The 25,631-nt window shown below is 38.6% G+C and overlaps 1 protein-coding gene across 3 annotated transcripts in view; it reads right to left on the reverse strand.

Moving 5' to 3' along the window:
- The window catches only part of LOC149833654 (midasin-like protein), a 100,243-nt gene that overhangs the window by 55,536 nt on the left and 19,076 nt on the right, over positions 1-25,631 (reverse strand). For all 3 annotated transcript variants that reach the window (XR_016432705.1, XM_090010929.1, XM_090010928.1), the window contains exons 18-24: positions 24,077-24,138; positions 23,799-23,994; positions 23,545-23,649; positions 23,150-23,455; positions 17,084-17,277; positions 16,912-16,966; positions 13,974-14,124 (exon numbers count right to left, since the gene is read on the reverse strand). Coding sequence is in view for 2 of the 3 variants with exons in the window: in XM_090010929.1 (XP_089867055.1) it covers positions 13,974-14,124; positions 16,912-16,966; positions 17,084-17,277; positions 23,150-23,455; positions 23,545-23,649; positions 23,799-23,994; positions 24,077-24,138 (1,069 nt within the window). In the remaining variant the exon portion in view is untranslated. The remainder of the gene's footprint in view (positions 1-13,973; positions 14,125-16,911; positions 16,967-17,083; positions 17,278-23,149; positions 23,456-23,544; positions 23,650-23,798; positions 23,995-24,076; positions 24,139-25,631) is intronic.

The following is a 25,631-nucleotide window of genomic DNA, read 5'->3' on the forward strand; positions in this document are numbered from 1 at the left end:
TCATTTAGGTAATGTTTGAATTTTTCAAGTTTTTGCCTTTTCTAATGCTTCTAATTCATCGTTCATGACTTTAATACATTCTTGATGATTTTTAGCTTCATAGTAGGATGATGATTCAAAATAAGAGTGTATGGCCATTAAGCATGCTCGGTATCTTGGTTAAAAGAAATCATAGGATACAAATCTACTAGGGGCTTTTGAAATTCTTACCGATTTTCTAATACTAGCAGAATCAGTACCTTGATTTTGAGAATATCTTTCTAAAGCACATGGTGGGTGTCCTTCGGTCCGCCTAGTATATGTTTGTATGTTACTATGGGATGGGTCGATATTGTTAAGATTGTTGTCTATATTTTCACTTGCATCATGAGAGTCAGAGTCTTCATGTTCACTTTCATGCTCATTATGAAGATTTTCATACCCCTCATGTTCATTGATGAGATCAAAAAGAAACGAATAATCATAGTTTTCTTAGGGTTTTTCCTTGCTAAAACCATCTTCATTTTCAAGAAATGTAACATTTCATGAAACATATAATTTGTTTATTTTCCTGATATAACATCTATATCCTTTTTTATTTTCGGCATAGCCCAAAAAAACACAAGGCACTGCTTTTGGGGAAAGTTTGTCGTTCTTATGGGTATGAACAAAACACTTACATCCAAAGACTCTCAATCTTTTATAATCAAGGGGGATTTTAAGCAATTTTTCAATATGGGATATATTTTTAATAGCTTTTGAGGGCATTCTATTTATCAAATAGACTGTCGTAAGAGCAGCTTCGGCCCAAAACATTTTTGGAACATTTTTTTATACAAGAAGTGTTCTATTGGTCTTAACAATATGTCTATGCTTTCTTTCAGCTAGTCTATTTTGTTGAGGAGGGTAAGGGTAAGATTTTTTATGAATGATGCCATTTGAATCAAGAAAATTTTTAAATTCTTTTGATACAAATTCCCCCCCAGAATCGGATCTAAAAATTTGAATAATGGTTTTGAATTGAGTCTTTACGTAATAGAAAAATCTTTTAAAACAATCAAGTACTTTCACTTTTGCTTAAGAAAAAAGATCCAAGAATGTCTACTATAATCATCTACAAATATAACATAGTAAGATACCCCGCCTTTAGATATAAGTGGAGTCGGTCCCCATACATCCGAATGTACTAACTCAAATGGATTTTTGGATATAAATTGTCTTTGCCCAAAGGGTAAACCTTTCATTTTGCCAAGAATGCAATCTTCATAAACCAAATTCTTTTCTTTATAATAAGAAATGGAACCAAGTGTAATTTAATCACACTAAGATGTCCTAGTCTTTTGTGTCAATTTTTTATATCTTTCTTTTTCACAAAATTACAAAAAGATTGTTTTGATAACTCAAGATTGTTCATTACAAAGAGGTCTCCTCTTCTATGGCCTTGCCCAATCGGTTTCCCGGACTAGAGATCTTGTATTAAACAATCATTAGAAGAAAATAAAACTTTACAACCATGATCCGTAATTTGTGAAACCGATAAAAGGTTCAAATTTAATTTTGCCACAACCCTAATATTTGGTATGTGAAAGTTTGGTTGTTTTTGAAAGATTCCAAGACTTAATTTTTAAGGATGTTCCGTCGGCGGTTGAAACATAAGAATCATTTGAATTAGAATGACATTCGAATAATATTGACTCATTTGGAGTCATATGAAAAGAGGCACCGGAGTCCAAGATCCAAGAGGTCTTACCAGGGTCACCACATGTGGATACGGCCGCCCCCGAAAAGAAATAAGCTTGAGTTTTGAACATTGGTTGTAGCGCCTCCATTAATTGAGCTAAAGATAGGGAGACAATGCATTTGGAGTTGTCAACATCATTTCTTTCCACTGAAGCAACTCTCTTATCATCTCGGTGATCTTCTTTCTTTCTTTTTGGACAAAACGGTCCCGGTTCATAACGATGATAGCATATGATTTTGACACCTTTTTAGTCATTCCTCTCATAGTTAGGATTTCTCTCATTCTCATTTTTCACAAAGTGAGGAGGTTTATAACTCCTAGTATGATTACCGGGCTTTGACATAGCAAGCACGGTTTCTTCATCCTTTGAAGTGGATGGCTTCTTCAATCTATTTTTTTCCATAGTCAATTCTTCAAGAGTATCGACTATGGATGGCACACCTCCTCTATGAAGGAAAGTCGATTTAGTTCCCTCAAATTCGGTCCTAAGCCCATTCACAAATGGGTAGAAATGCTCCGTTTTAATTTGATTTTCACGGAGTTCTACATCTTGAGGACAATGCCATTTTGGCTCAAGAAGAGTCAATTCATCTCAAAGGAGAGAAAGTGCATTGTAATATTCTCTAATACTCATTTTTAATTGAGTCATGGTTCTCACCTTGTTTTGGACATTGCATATGTGTGCAATATCTTTAAGACTATACATGTCTTTAAGATATTTTCATGCATCACTAGCGAAATCAAATTTCGCTAAGCTAGAACATTTGTGGATGTCCACACTATTGATGAGCCATCCAATTATTTTGGAGTGGCCCATCCTCAACTCTTTTCATTTTTACTTATAATCGGAAACGGCTTTACCCATTTCCTCTCCTTGAAAAGCAACCTCTTTCCCATTCTCATTTTTCGTAAGAATGAGCTTGGGTTCTCTTTCGGTACCGTCCACCAAACCCCATAATCCCTTTTCCCATATTTTGTGTTTAACTATGGATGCCCACATCACATAGTTTGTATCGTTTAGGCGTACAGGAATGGAGACCATTACCTCTCTTTCATTCTTCATTTCCTTACAAGGCTATGAGAAAGGGTAGAGAACGAAGAAGAAAGAAAAAAAGAGTGAAATACCAAATCTTATTTGAGAGATGGCACACTTTCCGATGCAACAATCCTCAATTTGTTGTATCCCCTAAGCATATGGTTCTCCTCTTGATATTGTCACGAACTTTCTTCAAAAAACTTGCCTTTGGACCACCAAAGCTCTGATACCATGTAATGAAGTGGATTGAATCCGATAAACATGCAAGAACACACTTTCAATCAAGTAAAAATACTAAATTGAATCACAAAATAACCCGCACAAGGGTCTACAAACTTGTTAATGCATAGAAGCACTCAAGAATGAGTTAGGAATACAAGGCCACAAGAGGCCAATTTATAATACAATGGAGCCAATGGGGTGCAGCTCAATATGGTTGTTGGGGCTGCACTCAACTGTCATAAATATAGCTGTTGGGGCAGCTCCAACACAGCTATATATGGAACTTCCCCGTCATAAATATAGTTGTTGAGGCAGCTACAACAACTATATGGAGTTGTCCCATCAAATCTGAAAAGGACAAAAAGGTAAAAAAAGAAAAAGACAAAAATAAATACATGAAATAAAATGCAGAAATGTCAGCCCCTAATGGGCTGACACCTATTACAAAGAAAAGACCAAAATACTCCTAATGAGTATTTCAGTTAACAATAAACACATATATACATATACATGTATATATACATATATATACACATATATGTATATCTTAACACAAACTACAAAATTCAGAGCACACAAAAACAACAAAGCACTTCCAACCCAAGAAGCCAAACAATGTGCAGCACCTACAACTCCAAATATACTGCACACAAGCAAAAAATAACTCCAACGAGATTCACTAATTCACAATTTTGCAATCTCACAACTATGAGCTCAACAAAACCAATGTTGTGAATCAGAGTCAATAAGCAAAGTAACACAAGAGGTTCAATCAAAGCAACAGATATGAATCAGATGCACTAAAATATCACTTCTGTCATAATAGCCACAAAAGTCTTTCCCTCCTTTGCTAGAGAAAGGATGGAGCAGAAGTTCCTTGAGCTGACTCAAAGAGGTATGAGTTTGGTGGACTATACCACCAAATTCAAGAGTCTAGAGTCGTATTGCCCAAATCTTTTTGTTGATGATAAGGCGAGGACGACCAAATATGTTCGCGGGCTGAAGGACAGACTTAGAGTTTGTGTGATGATGAGTCGACCTACCACTCTCAGCGACGCGATAGAGTCTGCGACGGTCCTGAACAAGGAGTGGGAGCGGTTCAGGGATGGGTCGCAGCAGAAAGGCAGCAATGGAGGTGGCTCTGCAAGCGGAGCAAGGAAGAACACACTTGTGGGCGGCAAGACGCAGGGAGTAAGAGACAGCGGACCCAGCGGGGGGGGGGGGGCAGCAGCAGCAGAGGAAGGCCCCATTGGAGTGCCAACGGTGCAATAAGAGTCATCATCAGGGCTCTTGTCCTTTGTTCAAAGGAGTCTACTATCAGTGCCAGCAACCTAGGCACATTGCGACTTACTGTCCAAACAAGAAGGCAGGTCAGGGAGGACAGCAGTATTTGGTGCAGCAGCAACAGGGACAGTGGATGACGAACGGACGAGTTTACGCTGCTACAGCAGCCATGCAGGGTGATCAGACTGATCTGATCGAAAGTATCTTTTTAGTTGCTGATCATTATGGGTGTGTTATGTTTGATTCTTGTGCTACAGATAGTTTTATATCCTCGTCGTTTGCAAGTTTACTCGATTTAGTTATGTCTAGCCTTGAGAAGGCTCTCGATGTGATGTCACCTATAGGTGCAACCTCGTCTTGCAGGAAGTATTTTCCTGCAGTTTTGTGGTGATCGAGAAGCATGAGTTGTTTGCCGACTTGATCAAACTAGATATAACATTTTATGATGTCATTCTTGGTATGGATTGGTTGTCCAGACATAATACTACCCTCCAGTGTCGAGTCAAGAAGGTCCTTTTGGAGCGTCCCGAATTGTCTGCATTGTTATTTCATTGGACTAGACCGGCGAGTGAGGTGAAGATAGTTTCCGCTTTGAAGATCTCCAAGTACCGCAAGCAGGGTTGCATGGTGTCCTTCGCCAGTTTGTTCGCGCAGGACAGTCAGGCGAAACCCTTGGAGCAGTTAAACGTTGTTTGCAAGTTCCTGGATGTCTTTTCCGAAGACTTGCCAAGATTGCCACCGCATAAAGAGATTGAAGAGATTGAGTTTTCGATCGAGTTAGTGCCGGGTACGGCACTTGTTTCTCGAGCACCGTATCGCATGGCACCTGCAGAGTTAGTGGAGCTGAAGAAGCAGTTGCATGAGCTTCTTAACAAAGGCTTTATAAGGCCGAGTGTATCTCCCTAGGGTGCATCGGTCCTCTTTGTCAAGAAGAATGATGGTTCGATGTGGCTTTGTATTGATTACCGCATATTGAACCAAGTGACGGTGAAAAACAAGTATCCCTTACCTAGGATCGATGATTTGTTCGATCAGCTGAGGAAGGCAAAGGTGTTCTCGAAGATCGACCTTCTGGGTACAATTAGTTGTGGATCAAAGCAGAGGATATTCCGAAGACCGCATTCAGGTCCAGGTACGGGCATTATGAGTTCCTGGTGATATCCTTTGGACTCACCAACGCCCCTCAGCATTTAAGGATCTTATGAATCGAGTCTTTAGTTTGTGGCTGGATTCTTTTGTCATCGTGTTCATCGATGATATTCTTATATACTCGGAGAGTGTAGAGGAGCATCGAGAGCATCTACAAATCGTATTGCAGACAATGAGAGAACATCAGTTTTATGCTAAGTTCTCGAAGTGTGAGGTCGATCCAGCCAAGGTGGAGGCCACATTGTCATGGAAGCAGCCGAAGACGGTATCTGACATCAGGAGTTTCTTGGGAATGGCGGGTTACTATCGTTGATTCATCCAGGACTTCTCGCGTAAAGCTGCCCCGATGACTCGACTTTTGCAGAAGGCGGTGAAGTTCGATTGGTCACCTCGGTGTGAGGAGAGCTTCCAGGAAATGAAGAGGAGGTTGACCACGGCACTGACGTTAATGTTGCCTTCTGGGACAGGTGGATTCGTAGTGTATAGTGATGCTTCAGGGACCGAACTGGGTTGTGTTCTTATGCAGCACGGAAAGGTCATCGCGTACGCTACTCGGCAGCTAAAAATGCACGAGAAGAATTACCCCACACGACTTAGAGTTAGCGGCAGTGGTCTTCGCGTAGAAAATTCGGCGTCACTACCTTTATGGGGAGCAGTTTGAGGTCCTATCTGATCACAAGAGCCTCAAGTAAATATTCATGTGTGATTTGAATTTGAGGCAGCGTAGGTGGTTGGAGTTCCTGAAAGACTGTGACTTCTTCATCGCTTACTATCCTGGTAAGGCGAATGTGGTGGCAGATGCGCTGAACAGGAAGGCGTCGATCATGGCAACCAATCTGATAGGGCGTAGTTGGGATCTGATTGAGGAGTTCGTCAAATAGCAACCTTTGGATGATGCCTCAGGACGTATCTCATATGCTAGGATGCAGGCGCGGTCGGAGATTTTAGATCGGATCGAGGAGCTTCAGTCAATCAATCCAGATCTTGAGAGATTATGCGTAAGTGCCCAGAAGCCAGAGGCGCAGTTTCGTCGAGTGGAGGACGGGACCATCATGTTCGGAGACAGATGGTGGGTCCCGAAGGCGTTGCGGGAGGAGCTGATGAGTGAGGCCCACAGGTCTAGATACTCCGTTCACCCTGGTTCCACCAAGATATTCAAAGATCTTCAGAGAACTTATTGGTGGAATGGGATAAAGCGAGACATCGCTGAGTTCATATCTCGGTGTCTCACCTGTCAGCAGGTGAAGATCGAGCACCAGATGGACTTTTGCAGCCACTTGATATCCCTGAGTGGAAGTGGGAAGATATATCTATGGATTTCATCGTAGGGTTGCCGAAGACCCGACGGCAGCACGATGCTATCTAGGTGATAGTGGATCGTTGGACGAAAAGTGCCCACTTTCTTCCTATCAAGATCAGTCAGAGCCTAGAGAACTTAGCAGACATGTACATGGATGAGATCGTTAGACTTCACAGAATGCCACGTTCGATAGTGTCAGATCGAGATCCTCGTTTCACGTCTCGATTATGAAGGCAGCTTCAGAAGGCCCTTGGCACTACTTTGAAGTTCAACACAGCTTTCCATCCATAAATGGACGGACAAACGGAACGTACGAAACAAACACTCAATGACATGTTGAGAGCATGTGTTTTGGATTAGGCAAGAGATTGGAACAAGCATGTGAAGCTTGCAGAGTTCTCGTAAAACAACATTTTTCATGCCAATATTGGTATGGCTCCGTACGAAGTTCTGTATGGCCGACCATGTAAATCCCCCGTGTGCTGGGATGAGGTTGGAGTTAGAGTAGTGGAGTTTTCAGAGATCATCCAGCATTACACGGACCAGGTGTGTTTTATCCTGCAAAAGTTGGTTACAACGCAGAGTAGGCAGAAGTGCTATGCCGATTAGCAGCGTAGAGAGCTCAGTTTTGACATAGGCGATCACATGTTCGTTCGAACCTCACCTACGAAGAGTGTCTTTCGGTTCGGGAAGGAAAAGTTGAGTCATCAGTATGCAGGACCCTTTGAGGCTCTTGGATGAGTTGAGGAGACCTCATACTGAGTAGCACTTCCTTCTCAGTTCTCGCAGATACACGATGTGTTTTATGTCTCAATGTTGATAAAGTATGTACCTGACCCCTCACATGTGATTCACTATGAAGCGATCGACGTACAGCCTGACTTAATGACAGAGGAGAGGCCAGTAGAAATTGTGGATTGTCAGGAAAAGACGCTGCGGAGTAGGATGATTTTGTTTGTGAAGGTGCGCTGGCAGCATCACGGACTCGACAAGTGCACTTGGGAGTCTGAGGCGGATATGCATCAGCACTACCCACATCTTTTTGGTACGTTCTAATTTTATGGACGAAATTCTTCTAAGGGGTAGGGATGAAATATCGTGTATTTTAAAACTTAGTTAAATTTGAGATTATCGAAAATTTGGCTAAGTATAGAAGAAAAATCAGTAAAATCTCAATTTTAGGTCGATGCTTTTGAGTCTAGGCTTTGCCCAAGTCTCGTTGTCAAGCCTAAATGAGCCACTTAAAACGAGAGAAAGAGTTTTAATTTTTACTTTTAAATTCAAGCAAAATTCAGGTTATTTTCAGGCAAAATTCGAAATTTATGTTCATGTTATATATCGTTGGAAGCGTCTCAAAATTCTGAGCGTAATGATGTTTTATTTTCCTTGATTCAGGTTACGGTTGGCCCGAAAATCACATTTTTTTAAAAAATGAGCAATTTGTCGATTCGGATCTAGATTTGGATCAGATCTGATGGATTTGATCCAAATTAATATAGATTTGGACTCTATCCAAGACCCATATTAATCTGGTATTGATCCAGCTCAAGACCTATTTGAATTTTTTGAGATGAATTTGGATCTTGGATCTGGATCCAGATCCATGACCAAAGATTTTCCAACTTTAAATTCATTAGAAACCTTTAAATTGGAGCTCATTAATGTTAAAAAAGTCTCCCAGGTTAATATGGTAACTTTTGGAAGCTTCTGAAAATTAATTAATTATTTAATAATTAATTAATTAATTAATTTTATTTAATTCCAAAAATTTTATTTGGCTTTGGTTTAGGACTCTTAAAAGAGTCCTTAACACTTATGGAAGGATCTAAGAAAGTTTGAGAGACTTAGAGTCCATTTCAAATAAAATTTTGAAAAGTCAACTTTAAGAGTACAAAATTTTCGAAAAACCCAAGAGAGAGGAGAGCCATAATGGGTTGTACTCTCTTCTCCAGCTCATATAGAAGGGGGGGCGTCACCCCCTTCTTAGCCTATTTAAACTTCAAAAAAAAAGAGAGAAAGAGAGGAGGAAAAAGAGGAAGATCCAGTGATCTCGAGCCATCCGAAGTTCTTTCAACCATGCATTGGTGTCTTTTCTTTTGATCTTTGCGTAAGGTGCGGGTTTTCTCTCTTGATTTAAGTGAGAAATTGAATATAAATTGAATTTTCATTCAATATTTTAGTGAAAAACCATGAAAAAAGAGTAAATCTAGATATTTACTCTAGTATGGGTTCCTCTCTTAAAATGATCAAAAGGGGAACTGAGCATGATCGAATCGGTCGTGGAGTTTAAGAAAAAAATAAAATATAGGGTCTTTTACGTTTTCTTTTTGTTTTGGATTTCAATAGCATGAATAGATTATGCGCATGAGTTCATACGTCAGATTTTTTGTTTATTCGTGCTCTTGCATTGATCTTTTATTAAAAGATCACGTAAAGTATTGATTTATGCATGCATCGATTTCATTGGAGGTTTGTGATTAGATTTCTTGGACTGAACTCAATAATCGATTTTTATGGGATAAGTCAGGTTCTTACTTAAGAAAAAGAAAACGACTTTTCTTGTTGGGTTTCATCAGATTACTCTTGGATTAACCAAGGATCCACTGGTGTGTTCAGGAAAAATGTTTGGGCAAGAAAAAAAAATTGGATTTCCTTTAAGGGTCGTTGTGAGTAAATTATGTTTAAACTAAGTAAACCATGAGTCTGTATTTTTCCTGTTTTGACTGTATTCATGTTGGATTCTTGATCTAAGCCAAAGAATCTGTTTAGAGGTCAGATCCACGTGGGTTGTTTATTCCTAATCAAAGTTAGTACTGATGGTTATGAGCAGGATCCCCTGTTGTTTGGATCAGACCATTGAGTTCATATATAATTTTGTATTGATCTGCATGTTTCGTAAGAGGGCTTCATGCTGTGTTTAAATCTGCATCTTTATCCAAAATTTGGTCTACCTGCTTGTCTCTACTGCTCTTGCTGGAAATTCATGTATATTGATTTACCGTGGATTTAAAGGCTATATGAAGGGATTTGAATGGTAACCAAAAAGAAAAAAATTTGTAAGTTTTTTTTGGGCAGCTGGGCCTCCTGGCAGCCCAGCCGAGCAGGGCAGGACTCGGCCCCATCAGGCCCAGCCTATTGGCTGGTCTGAGGCAGGTCGGGCTGCCAGACCGGGTTCTTGTGGTCTAGTCGGCAGACCAGCCGAATCAGTTTGACTGGTCAGGCCCGGCCAGTCCTGACCCTGTTCAGCTAGGCCTCGACAGCCTATCGAGCCTGCTGAACCCAGCTCAGTGGGCTCGGTTGGGAAGGCCCAATGCTTTTAAGAAAAAAAAAGAAAAAAATCAAATTTGATACTTGACTAAATTTTTTCAGTTTATGCATATTGTTGCTACCGATTTGAGCTTGAATAGAGATTCAGTCTTATCCACAAAATTTTCAGATTTGTTAATCAAATTGGGCTTGGCTTTATGCATGTAAATGAATGAAATTTTGCACATTAGTATATCATGCTTAATTGAAGCATTAATACACAATTGTTTTACATGTAAGTGCTTGCATGAATGCTCACATGTTTTAATTGAAGTGATTCATGAGTGAAAGAATGTATTTGACATGAATATGTGTATTGAATGAAAGCATGCATTTAACATTTAACATGAATGTGTGAACTCGTGCACATGCATATGAATATCATTGTTTCATGAACATCCTTAAATTGGCATAAATGAAGAAGCATTTAAAAGGAATGCATAGTGGCATGTTATTCATGATTTTTGCATATGAATGCATAGATGATGAAAATGGATCATCAGGCATTGCAAAAATAAATTGTGATATTATTGTTCTAATTACATTGTATTATGTTGTCACGAGTTGTGGTCCTGCGAAGATCTCTACATTAATTCTGCATGTTGAATTGCAAATTTAAAAAAAATGAATTAATAACAAGATAAAAAAAATTAAATAAGAATGTAATATATGTTTCCTTGATGTCCCTTGTATAGTATGAGAATCTTGAAAATTGTGGTTTTTTAGAACTGTGAGGATACTAAAACTCTGTGTGTATTGTTGTTGGCCTTGAACGCGATATTGAGGTTCTTCTTCTAACCACGGTTTTAGAGAAAATCTGTCACTTTTCCTAGGGATGGGGTGTGTAGACACGGTTGTTGTTTTGGTATACCAAGAAAGTGGCATTATAGTTGTTGATTTTCATAGTGCCCTGACATTGGTTGTTGATTTTCAATGTTCCGATGAATGGTGTTGATTCCTGATATCGGTCGAGGGCTAAGTTTGGAACCCAGTTGTAAAATACAATTTGTATGCTAAGTTACTCTGAGAACCCTACTTGACCTCAGGAACTTTTACCCATTTGGAGTATCTGCGGGCAACGGTAATTAAGAAAAATAACTTAAATTGTGTGTATTTAACAGGGACATGCATATGAAAAGAAAACTCTAATAAAAGATAATAATTTATTTATGCATTGTACTGAAATCATGCATATTCCTGTTATGCAATAGATCATGCATATTTACTTATTTTCTTAATTGTGATATATTGGTAAATGCATGATGTTTGTTCCCCAATGCATGTAAAATGGCGGTATTGCTTAACTTGTGGTCTATGTTGTTTATTGAATTATTCTCTCATGTTTAATAATAGTTCATTATTACATGAATACTTAATTGAATTATGAATTTGTCATAATTATGTCCCTCTAAAATATTGCATGAATCTTATTTATGTTTTTTTTACTTATTTGTTTCATTAGAGGGATTCGTACACAAAATTCTTTGGATTCTGACACCTCTATTTTTGTGTTTTCCGCAGCCTCAGGGGCCTAGTGAGGTGATTTGCTTTGCGAGGAGCTACGAGGCTACGGCGATTTCTTGGCAGACGTTTCTTTTGGACAACATAGCTCTTCTTTTGCTTTATTTACATTTTATTTGCTTATGTCTCAGGCTCTATGCATTTTAATAAATAAAGTTTGCGTTTGGTGTGAATGATGAGTATAAGATCCTTTATGGTGATGGTTGTGTTTAAACTGTAAGGGCCACGGGTTTCTGAGAAGGTTTTCGTACTTGTTTTAAAAATAATAATAATACTAATAATTGTCACTTTTTCATGGGACAAGTTTGAGTCGTTACATTGTTGACCCCATCTTATTACAGAAAAAGTACAGAAATACTCCTATAAATAATAATATATACACGAGGGGTAGCACATCAAGAAGGGTAAAATACATATAATTTTTCAACATAGCCCATGCCCGAGTTGTGCCCAGTGGTACATGAAGCCAAGCTTGAACACAAGGTGTTCAGTTTGTTCTGCTTGTTTACCAGCCCTAATCGCAGCTACAAAATGATCATGAACTTAAAATTTGTAAAATGAAGTTGTTTCGTCCATTTAGGGGAAGAGATAGATACAAGTATGGGGAAGCTTGTTATGGTCAAAATTTTGGTCAAGATATTGTCTTTGTTTTGAGAGGCTAGTCACAGCAATCTATAATTCCGCCTACAATTGCTGCCAGTATGCAAAGCACTAATGCTCTCAAAAATGCACATATGAAATATATGGATTGAGAGTCACTATAGGTACATGTTGGCACAAGAGACATGAAAATATTATGATAGGTTGGTCAAGGTTTTCTATCATTCTACCAACAGTTCCTGCCAGTATTCAAAGAACTAACGCTCTCAAAAATGACATCTGAAATATATGGATTGAGATGTCACACTTAGGCACATGGCACAAGAGACAAATGAAAATATCATGAGATTGCTAATATAATACTCATTACCTTAATGGACACACACCCATGCACACACACACAAGAACACAAGCAGACAAGTAGTCACACCTGTGTCACAAGGGCATGGGCTTGATATGACACAACAATTTCAAAAAAAAAATGGGTGTGAGGGTCAAGTTGTGAACAAGGTAAACCCAATACAATATGAACCAAAAAACAAACAGGAGGATATCACATTGGACAAAAGACGATCCAAAAAGTGAAGGCTCGCCCTTCACTTCCAAGTTCCAGGTGAGATAAGCGAGAGGGAGACTTATGGCTTACAAAGATAAGCAGCGGGCTGCCTCTCAATTGACAACTGCTGCAGCTGGAAGAAAGATTCCAGAGCTGGTATAATGAACAAGTAAAGGCTTGCTCTTATTGCTTGAGAAAGGACTAAGGAGTTCTATTAACTAGAACTTCCTAAGGGCGATACATCGCCTACTCAATTACACCAGGTGACAACCAATATGTCACATGGACACCCTTTAAAACAAATGAGACAAGGCATTTTTATGCAGTTTTCCTTTAAGAATAGTATATAGAGTGATAGGTTGTCATGATACAGGAGTATATTGGAGTATCCCTATGACAAGATTCCAGGTTTGACCAAAAGCAGGCTATACCAGACCCAAAACTGGCAGACTTAGGTCTGATCAGAGCCCAAAACATAAAAAAAAAGAGTTTTGAGCCCGATCAAAACCAGATCTGGTCAAATCCAGAACAGGCACACCTAGGCCCGATTAAACTTAGTTTGATCAGTACCAAGAAAGGCTAAAAAAGGGGAAAATAGAGTTATTTCTAGAATCTAAGCCTGATTAGAACTAGGATTGATCGAACCCAGAATTGATAACAGCCTAAGGACCCAAGACTAAAGAGTCAACTAATCAACAGAGATCTGAGCAATCCCAAGTTCAATCTGTAAACCCTAGCATTGTGCCAAGCATCATGAATGGCATATATGAGAGAGAGAGAGAGAGGTGAGACACGGAGAAGGGGCAGGAAGAGGAGGACAGAGAGAGAGAGAGAGATGCCGGAGGAGGTGCGCAGGAAAGAGGGTTGGTGACCAACCATTGTCCTAAACCCCCTCTTTGACCTAACAAAAAACGGACCCAAAAACAACTGGAAAGAATTAACCGGATCCAAAACTGGCTAAAACAGTCAGGTGTAATTCGACTACACTTGAAACTGTTTAATGTGTATAGAGTCACACCCGCACTTGGGTCACACCATATTGATATGGATGTGCACCCATATACTAGAGACACATGCACATGCATGAACAGACATAGCGGACAGAAAAAGCCATATATATCACTTTTATCATCCAAGCAAATATGAGGTAGTCATAACCCATAAAGAAAAAAACAATCATGTAGCAACTTATTGAATATAAATTCAGAAAGTACCTAGACCTTGCCCGTCAAGCAACATAAACCATACAACGTATTGAAACATAAATTCACAAAATTACCTAAGGTGAGCCCATCAAGCAACACAAGGAATGCACCATGTATGAAAGCATAGCTGGATCCAAGATCTTGTTCAGTTATGTTGACAAAATCAATCCAAGACAAGAGGTCTCTTATAGTTAGAACCCTTCCAATTTGCAGTTCGTGAAACCACTGTTCGCACAGCCATGCCCACAAAGAAAAATAAAAAGATTAACATAAGAAAATAAATCAGATGCAGAAAACAGTCCAGTAACATGTTTATACTAGAAAAAGAAAAAAGAGAAAATGACTTGTTCAGTCCATGCAGCAAGAACCAGTGTCCAACAAAGTGAATATATTTATATACTACAAACATAAGCAGCAGCCCCACTGTGAGGATGTTCTATGACCAGTCAGTAGTAAAGCAAGTCTGACATACTAGTTTACTTTCAAGCAACAAACAAACAAACTCAATACCAATCACCCTCACAATCAAAACAATACATCTCTAAGGCAAATAAAAATAGTTTAAACACAGTTCTTCAAAGAGCAGGAATATATGTATCAGTAACACCAAAAAAATGATGACAACAATAAAAATAAGTACTTCAGAACATAAAAAATGATACTGCAGCTAATACACTCAGTTTAAGGCAAAATAAACTTGCAAGTGGTTCAAAATATTGTCTTCAATATCCAAGTGAAAAGACATGGATATTCCATGTTAGTTTACAATGCAAAGCAGTTCAAAGATATTGATCAACATTAAATAGTAAACCTAAAATAAAAACTATTAATGTAAATACAAAAGCCACCTGTAACCTTATCAGTAACAGGTTCAACCATTATCAACACGACAAACTCCATTTATTTGGGCATAAATCTACTGAAAATACAAACTTGTATACACTAGGAAGAATGAGAAGCAAGGACATTTTAGACTTCTAGTTCAACCTAGTATTGACCATATGGTAAAAAATCAGACCACCTGCCACATCACCATAAAATCATTGCAACATATCAATCATGACAAGTTGACAACCAGCCTTCAACATGCATCTGTTCATGCCCTCACACGATTCTACTTCGGTCAATTTGGTTCACAAGATCTTCATGCTTTAAAGACTTTGTTCAGACACATGTTATGTCACTTACGTACAAGGCAAGGGGATACACCCATAAACACAAAGGAAAAGGAGCTCTCTCTCTCTCTCTCTCTCTCTCTCTCTCTCTCTCTCTCAAAGCATTTATCATAATATTTCACCTCCATATAACAAAATAGAGTCAGTTAAAACCACAGAATGGCTAAGAATTAGGAATTAGATGGCATCATGTCACAGAGAGAGAGAGAGTATGCTATTGAACTCTCTCTCATCATAGAAGAGGCGGCATCTACTCTAGACCTCCAATGCCAGATAAATTTACAAGAGAAATTTCGCATCAACCTCAAGGTAACTTCTAGGATAAGAATGTCCCAAGGTTCCCAGGGCATCAACAAACTTTAAACCTATGAGGTACTATTCCAACATCCAGATCATACAATACGTAGCAGTGTAACAAGCTCATTTTTATATTCCAAATCTTCACAGATTTGTTATTTGCCATGTAGACAAGGACACAGGTACAGAACTAGACATGGACATGCTTGGTCCAACACAAAAGGTGTAAACTTAGGCATGGGGACAGGGCCTCTTTTATCTGCATCTGGTGTGTCTGTGAATATGATTATGCATGTGCAATATTTTAAAAGTAACAAAGCATGAATACCATCTTAAGTGCAAATTCTTGAACAACAGTTCGAAATCATTACAACTACAGACATTAATAGTAAGTCCAAGTTGAAATTGATATGAAATATAATCGATGACAAGCGCTAAAAGAAAAATCACACAAGTAAATATAAAATGAACAATCAAGACCATAAAAGGAAATAGATGAGATTAAGGACATGGTTTTGACTGTGTGCAACTGTGTCCATAAAGGATCGTAGTGTGTCTAGTGGCAGTGACGCATCATGTTGACACAAGACATGCATGCCAGCCTCTGTCCCTTATACGTTGCTCAGAACAACATTTATACATAGACCAAAACATCCTACACAGAAAGCATCACTCATAGTCTTGATACCTCCCATAACTGTTACAACAGAACACACCCCATCTAGTGCATGCCATGACAAATGGAACCTGTATAAAGCATCAATGTGGCGTTGTGCACAATATGTCAAATTGCATTTGACAGCAACAAATAGATCCAAGAGGCTGATGTATGCAGGTATCTTGAGAGTATATACAGTGTAAAAGTAGCCCTAGAAAATCTAAATAGGATTCTTTTCAAAGAACACATGGAAAAGTATAGTCTATTTCCCAGTGACCATAGAGCTTAACGTTATCATGATAAAAGAAAAGAGGAAAAAAAAAAGGAAAGACCCAATGAGTGCACCATGCCAATATCTGTTAGGACCTATGACTACAGCAGAACATGAGAGTTGAGACTCATTTGAAAGGCTACTTTAACATGTTAAAAGAACAGATATTAAACTCAATTAGATAATAATAACCAGAACTAAATATTAAAAAATTTGGAAACGGAACAGTGTAACCACAAATATGTGAACTTTCGTGTTGATGGAGCATCTTGGGTGCTTTGCTGGTAAATCCAATCCTGCAGATGTGTTCACTATGGCCCCTTTGCACGGAATCAGCACAGATCATGGTTTCTCAATGAAAACTTACAATCTTTTGAAGCTTAAATATTTATGAAATTTTTTGGCCGTTGATTTTCAAGCCCTAAAAACTGCTTAATTGTCATACTGGGACAAAGCAAGAGCCAGTTCTGATCATACCAAGCACATAACACATCCATACTATCAGATTTAAAGAAAAACCTTGAAACTCTTAGCCACATTAAAGTTTATGTTTTTAGTGCTCAAGAATGCAAAAGGATGATACAGGCATGAAAACTGAAGATAGTACATACTTCCCAGAATCTCAGCAATGGCTCCACAAGGTACAAAAGTTCAGGCCTAGAAAATCTGCCATAAGAGAGCCAAATCATAACAAGCCAATCTCAAAGAATCACACTCCAAACACCAATTTTGGTGCAACAAAAGAACCCATCAATCATAGAGAGGGGGGAGAAGAAAGCATGCCTGTTTTCAGCAATCATCCGAAGCTCGTTCAAGTCACTAGGTGGAGGGACCCATATCTCAGTGAAACGATTGCGAAGAGCAGGAGACAGCTCCTTCTTTCCAAAATCACCACCAGGGTTCATGGTAGCAAGAAGAAAGAATGTTTTGTGTGCAGTTATTTCTTCCACCTCAGAGCCTCCTTTCTCAGCCAAAACCTAAAAAAACAGAAACGAAAATTTATTAATACCAAAAAATAAACAAATAGCAGAGAATCAGTTAACATCGCTTACATGAAATAGGTCTGAAACATTAAATCACATATCTGACACTATATTTACCCAGACAATAACATATTTGAAACTATACAAACAGAATGCCACCAACAATCAACTAATAGATGAAAATATGGTTCTTTGTAAAATGAAAATAGCAGAAATGCATCACAGCCAACAAGGACGATATGCAGTGGCAATTTAAAAGTGTATAGACAGAAATTATTAAGAGAGAGAAATAGGTGATTCTGATACGACATGATCCATTCAAAAGTATCAACAATTCCACAGACTACCCAAACAAAACCATCCAACTTACAATAATCCTCTGATGTCTCCAAGAAACAGTCCCATTGTCCAAAAAAACATCAGAAAGAAATCCAGGACAACATAAAATCAGATGTTCCAAACAGGATCACAAGCCAAATGATGTTTCGATTGTTACACATTGTACAATAGCAAAGACAGAGGAACAGGAAAAAAAATGAACAGCAAGAACAGCAACAACAATAATAATGATTAGAACAACAGTAATAAACTCACTCTGCAAAACAAAGGCCAATAAGGCAATCAAGTCATTGAAGCTGTTGGACCTCCAAAATTATACTAATATTACAACAAAAACTCCATCTCAAAGATCGATACAGGGTGCAACCTTAACAAAAACATCTAAGGATGAGTTCAACCATCTTGGTCCCATGTACCACTACCAGCATGCAGTGGCTTGGAAGCAGCTGTTACGAAAATCAAGAAATGATGTGTGTGTGGACGATGAATAGTTGAAAACCAGAGGACATGGGTGAAAAGAAGGGTATCAATAACAGGTAAAATGTAACATTGCTCAAGTCAAAAGGCAAACAAGTTTTTAGTGAGGTTACCTACGTTAAGGAGTCTTGATCTGTAAATGGATAAAAAAAGATTAGGAATCGAAAAATCTGTGTTGAACCAAAAGTTCACAATGGAATTTGAGTAAATTACAAGATGTTGCCCAGCTCACTACAAAGATAATGTCTAACTTATAAAAAATTATTAATGTCTAGCTTACAAAAAAATTACCAAAAGCTAGGTACAAGGATAGGCATGCACACGCACACGTACACGTGGGAATAAATGTGTGCACGTGTATATGTATGTACGTACATATGCGCTATGTATGGATGCTGATATTAATTTTTTTTTAAGTTGCTCAAATTTGACAAGCTACAATATAATATGACCAATCATCGAAATCGTGTACTAATAATGTTTAATATGTCATACTAATTTTGTATTGATAGACTATCTTGTGGTCTGCAGGCCATTGCTTGGTGCAATAGCAAGGTGCTTGCACTGTTGGCACAAAGATGAAAGTTCGAGTTGGCAACTTCTCCCATAAAAAGTGGAATGTCAGGACCGACCTCAATACGGGATAACATTGAGTTATGTCCCTTTTTTGTTGTTTCATGGTCCTCAACATATATTATACTCTCTCTTTACACAAAACTTTAGACATAATTTATAATGTCTTGAAAAAGATGATACATGTTGAAGACCAAATCTTTGGTGATTTGAGGCATTTAGGATTATGTAGGCTTATAAAACATACCATTTGGCTCTCTTTACCACTATGTATCCTACCCCTCGAGGGTATTCCTCCATTAGCAGGTGATTTCGGAAAACTCATTGGCCTTGGTTTAGAAGGCAAACAAAAGCCTATACTTTTTGGTTTCAATAGGACTCCCTGCAAGTGTTAAAAATATCTACTATTATGTAAAAATGATCAAAGTTATTAATGACTAGAAGTAACAAAGAAATAACCTTTAGAATGTGAAATTATAGAAGATCTCCTTTAACATCAAACAATTCCATCAAATTGAGTATAATTGTGTGTGCAACAGCATCTAGTAATACTGTGTATAATGTAATGTATATCAATGAACCAAATATTGCAATTCCCTAAGACACCCTTTTTTTGCTTATAAGGTCTATTTCTTAGTTGAAGATCCCTAATACCAACTTAACTAGAATAAAAGAATTAGTATATATTTTTGTCAGAATGGAAACCGGCTGGGGTTATGAACTTGTATTCAGATATTATAGGTTTTTTCCATATTAAACTAGACGAAAATAGGGATATGTACCTTTCTATGATGTTATGACAAGGGTTATTCACAAGTATAAAAACAGATACAAATACAAATTCTTAAATCATTACATTCTATTTAGAATTAGGAAGAGGATAATCAAACAATAGATGGAATCAGTCAGAGAAGAAATTGGAAAGGTTGGGAAGAATAACCAATCCATCAGATGCAACATTCTCAGATTGTGAATACAATCCACAAGCCATTTGAGTATGCATATCGCTCTGTTAACTATACCATAAAATATGAGTTATACCCTTTAAGATGTTAGTAATAATTACTGACTCATGCTATTTCATACTTCATGTTGGTTATCCACAAAACAAAAGAGAAGGCTAATTCCAATATCCAATCCCATGGAGTGAAGTGAGAGGCTCAATGGAGCTACTAGCAGCAGACCTTAACCTATAGACTGGGGTTTCGTAAACCATTTTACGAATCGCCACTCTGGGCGGCTATTTCTTATCCTTCTCTCTCTAAGTCTCTCTTGGTTCCCAACAATGGATGCTCACAGTATTCTATGATCTTTAATGATAATTACTCTTGATTCATGTTACCTAGACATGGATAACAAGTGTCCATGTCATACACAATGTCAGTAATGCAGAAAGATTGTAAAGCATGAAATCAATTGGCTAGAGATTCCGTCCAATGTTGTCACATAGCATGAAGTACCAAAGTCTAACAAGCAAAAAGGGTTTCTACAGGCATGCTGTAACAAGTGAGCACCATGCCGAGCCGCGGGACCACGGCAAGGCAGCAGTGGGGTAGCTGTTTCAGTCCCATCGGAGTTGGTGTGTCTGTGCACGTGGTGGAACCTTGTAGCAGCATTTGCAGTAGGTGTTGCTGTTGAGGACCCTTCGGCTTGGCAGAGTATTGCACCCATGGCAGGCAACGCGTTGCGGCAAATTGTAGCAATTGCAGTCCCTTCAAGTTGCTGAGTTGCACAGCATGTGGTGATGTTGTGGGCTCAGTTTAGTAAATGCCCAAGTATGAGAAGACCAGGTGGCCTGTGGTGGGGTGGCCAGAGGCAACTTGACGAGACTTTGGCCATGCATTGTAAGCAACATGCATACACAGGCCAAGGCTAGAGATTGGCCTTGCATTGCAAGCTAGAAGCATGCACAGGCTAAGTCCAGAGGCCAAACCATGCAGCACAAGCAAAGCATATGCATAGGCTAAGGTCGGTGGCCAGCAACGGGGTGACTACAGGCCCTCAACTTGAAGCACAAGCAAGGCTCATGCAGAGGCCAGAGATAGGTGGGTTCTCAAAGATGGGCTGAGAGCTGTTGAAGGCATGATGGTTGTGCAGGAAGACTTGGTCATGCACTGAGCCACACAGAGTTGTGCAGACAGTGTTAAGGACTGGTTCATGGATGAAGGAGGTGATCCTGCGGCAGAGTGGCCTTGACGGAGGCAAGGCCAAACACTTGTACATGGCCTTAGGGCCAAGTGTTGATGTAGCTTGCATGAATATGTATATTGGGGGCCCTAAATGGGCTCCCCTGGACCCTTGTTGAACATCTGGGAAGTTAAGTGTACAGCAATAAAACAGGCCAGTATAGCCCTTTGAGAACTCTTGAGTGTTTTTGTGGGTTGGGTGTGGGTTCTTACTCGTTTCTAAGTGTCCCTTGTGCATCTAAGTCTTGGGCTTTGACAGTCCCTGGGTTAGCTAGTGTGGGAGTTAGGCTGTTGTGCTACTTGGGTAAGTGGTACAGACCGCACAGAAGGCAAACTTAGAGAAAAATTTGCCCCTTATGACACATGCCAAGTACATACCAATAGATAATAGCACAAGCAAATAAAGGAACAGATATTTGGCATGGAGTGCAATAGTGGCAAAAATATAAAAAATGTCATTGTAGGTGTCCAACATTTCTCCCAAAAATATGTGCATCTTCATCATTGTTGACATGACCACTAGACTAGAGACATAACCCTTATGGACAAACGTGTGCATGTGGCCCTTATCAAAAACAACAATGTAAAGATCATTGTCCATGCATTCTCTGTCAGTAGATTCTTCTTCGTATAAATATACACTGTATCTTCAATTGAATATTCCTTACACTGTTCCAACATCTCTAAGGAGTTTCTTAAGAGCTTAAACCAGAAATTGGTTCTGCAATAAGATCCTTTCTTTTATCTAGCATATATTTTCATGTGACTGAAGCATCAAATAACAGGCTGAATTTCCTTCTTGTACCATATTTATCATCATTTTGAAGCTTGTGTTTTCCTTGAACATTCCAACCAGACAAAGACATGGATTACACATCAAGCACACATTTCATATCTCTGTGATGCAGCATCAGCCTCAGTACTTTCAAATGAAGAGCTTTAATGATTAAGCCCCAAATCCACAAAAGACCACAACAGTCATGTTCGCTACAACTATGACCCTTTATAAAAGAGATAATGAATAATGCAATCTATCCATATATGTACTATCGAGCACTCTTGTGCAGAAGATATAGGGGAGTAAGCTATCTGCTGTTGTAGCATGACTTGTTCCCAGGTTCCATGAGCCATGTCAATGAGCTCGTAAAGATGCATTCTTTCAAATGGTCAAAAGTCATGCAGTCAACTTTTGATCTTCAATTTTCTTCAATTCAAGATTTTGGCCGACCCCTTCGTTCATTGGCCTTATTGTATTAGACAAGGTTCACAAAAGTCAAATATAGCAACTTTCAATAGGCAAGTAATAGTTTTGGGTGACAATGCTGGATGTACTCCCTGGTGGGCGAGGGGGACCTGGGGTTTTTACACCAATGAGCTCTCCATTATCCAAAAAAGTAGTAGCTTCAGGCTGATGAAGACTGGTGAGCACTACTACAGAAAGGAGACTTTTTTTAAATCTTACAAACTTTTTATCTTCGCAATGACAATCAAATCTTAACCATTTCCAACATTGATCTTGCTCCAGCAGGCCAATATTTTGGCACAGGAACATGTAACATGAACATGGATAAGAATGCAAATGGGATTCAAGCACAAGATATGTACGTAACTTTTATAAAAAATATGACAAGAGGGCACATACCTAAACCCAGAACCAATAAAAACAAAAGAAACAATAAAATATACAAGAATACTAAAAATACATATGCAATGTCTTTGACACATTATGTCCTGTGTTGTGTAGATGTCTCCTTCCGTGCTGTTGGACACAAGATTCCCTTAATGCACCCATGTGACACAGGCACAAGCAAAATCATTGAAGAAGTCCATCTAACAGCCAGGATTCACAAGTATTCAACATTTTAAAAAGATAAAAACAATTAACAGATTGATCAAGAAGGACAAATCAAGTGAGATGTTAGGCTACTGTTGTAAGCCCTCCTTGTATGTCCTAGATGTTCTGATTTGTACAATATGAAACAATTAACAGTCCACCAAGTCAATACCTAAATCTCCCAAAATGCAACAGAATTTTAAGAGCAGATACAAAATTTAAACAATGAGTGCTTGCCCCATTCAAATTGGCACGATATTAATTGGATGAATCAAATGAAAGATGGCAGTATTAGATAGCAATCATGAAAACCTCCCAAAATGCAACAGAATTTTAAGAGCAGATACAAAATTTCGGCAATGCTTGCTTGTCCCATCCAAATTGGCACAATATTAATTTGATGAATCAATTGAAAGATAGCAGTATTAGATAGCAATCATGAAATCTCTAGACTTGCCAATTTTCTTTCAGGCTCCAAGACACTGTTCAATCTTTCAAGCACGCTATCATCAGCAAGGGATATTTCATCCACAAGAAATAAATCACCATTCTTCATTGCTTGAACAAGAGGCCCGTCCTTCCAAGCAAATAATGCTTTCCATTTAGTATGCAGCTTGAACAGCTCAAGTTTTAGTTGCTCCAGAGTTCTAAGGTCTTCTCTCACAACACTAGGACATGCACCAGTATCTTCCAAACAATTTCTTGTAAAATGATCTAATGAAGCCAAAGTAGATTGAGCATCCCCAATATCCAGAGATAAACACTGGAGCATAAAATAAGCCAAATTTAACAAAGATACTAAAGCACTCAAAACCAACAATAGGTACAGTCTTGTGCAACAAAAAAACATACAGTAACTATCTTGGCCCCGTGGAAGGTTTTCAAAAGCTTCAATTTCTCAATACAGCTGCTAAACTCAGAAGCAATTCGAGCACGTTCACGAACTGGATAATAACCCTGAAATACAATAGGTAACATTTGAAGATAGATTGAACAGTTGACAATCCAAAACTTTTGCTAAAAAAATAGTAAAGCTAAAACCAAATAAAAGAACTACATCTTTCATAAAAGATGAACTAAATAATTCACAGGAAAAAAACACCTACCCCAAGAAAATCAGAGGTTTCAGTGTACCGGTGACAGTTTAGAATGTGCAACTGTGAACCCAAAACATTACTTAGTATCTGGCATATAGTTGTCTTCCCACTGCCAGTTTCTCCAACAAGAAGAACAGGCTCACGCATTTGATAACAACGGTCTACAAGAAAATACAACCTCTGCATACTCTGTGTCCATGTAACACTGCAGAATTGGAAAATATATATAAAAAAAAGACATACCAAAAGAAGAATGTATGAGACAGATGTTTTAGTCATGGTCATACTTCCCCATGATTTGTGAGGCATGAAAACTTCTACTTGGATCAACAAGGAATGATAAAGATTCCTGAAATTTCTCACATACGAGTAACAGTAAGTAGCCGATAAAAACACATGGCAGTACAAAATACCTTATCGAATTTTAGCTACATTGACATTTTCAAAAGGTCAAAATCAACAAAAGAGTGATCCATGCAAGATTACAACCATCGAATATGAACCCAATCGAAATGCATGCATTCATCTCATACACTATTAAGATGGTGAGAGGAGATATATTTACATCCCAAAAAAGCTATAATTGCAGATACCATTGTTCCTAGTGTAGAAGTTCATATATCAATGGGAAAAGAACTACCTCTGAGTGCAGTATGAACTATTGATTTACGTTTTTCCCACTAAACATATCAACAGAAAGCAAAAAAGTAAGCAACAACCATAATGACACTATCTACAAAATGGAATGTGCAAGAACAGTTGCAAGAGCTATTCAACGTTATTTTGTCAAAAAAATAATTCCTCCTTACACCACCAATTTATGCAGGGAACCATCCTCCAATTTATGTGCTTCACTACCTAATCAACTCCACAAAATACCAAGTGCTCCCACTAGAGTTGGCGTAACAACAAGCTGGGTGCATTCTTAATTCAATGGCCATTGATGAAAAGCACAAAATTCATCATATATGAGAAATAGATGACCTGCTTATCTGCACTTCTGCGTGGAAAGATTTCCCACACTAAACATCTCTATAAACTTTTTTTAATCGCTCCTCAAAAAAAATTCTAACAAAAGGACAGTTTCATGCTTACACACATATTGTCAAACACATAGTGCCACATACAAATGCAAGGTACCTTTTGACATTAATGCCTAATCGTTAAGCATCACCAAATACATAAAAATGTTATACATCTAGGAGTCAATATATGCAGTCGAATTCACAAAACTACATAAAATAACCAGATTAGATAAGTCCATAGTTACCAAGAAGCGATGCATGAAGCAGAAGTGGGGAAGCAAGTGTTAAAAAGAAACATGAAGTAAGCCAGGATACGTTTTGGAAGCGATTGTGATGTGAAAAAGAAAAAGGAAACATGCAAAAAGCGAGTGGAAAACAAGAGGAAGTGATCCGAGAAGCAAATGGGAAGTGTGTTTCCAGTAATATGAGAAGCGATTTTCCCCAAGTGTGGCGCTTCCTGCTTCAGAAGTCAGTTCCCCCCCCCCCTAAAGGGGTGCTTCTAGTAACTATGAATAAGTCTGAAAGCACAAGGATGTCCTGGAATATCCTACTTTTAATGTCTACACAAATACCTGCATGCCCTTCCCCAACATAGACACGCATACACATATGTTTGTATATATCAGTAAGTAGATTGTGGCACCTATGTCACACGGGTACATCCCAGCACCTCCGGTACCCGTGTCAACACGGCAAAGTATAGGTACAGGTGTGTCTTAGATAGGGTCCAATCCAATGCCGACCCGACCCAAGCACTACTTTCTTTTCCCATATCATGAGACAAAAAGTGGCAGAGAGAGAGGGAGAGGAGGAAAGT

Source organism: Nuphar pumila, chromosome 6, assembly GCF_984573655.1.
Source record: "Nuphar pumila chromosome 6, dmNupPumi1.hap1.1, whole genome shotgun sequence".
In the NCBI taxonomy this organism is placed as follows: domain Eukaryota; kingdom Viridiplantae; phylum Streptophyta; class Magnoliopsida; order Nymphaeales; family Nymphaeaceae; genus Nuphar; species Nuphar pumila.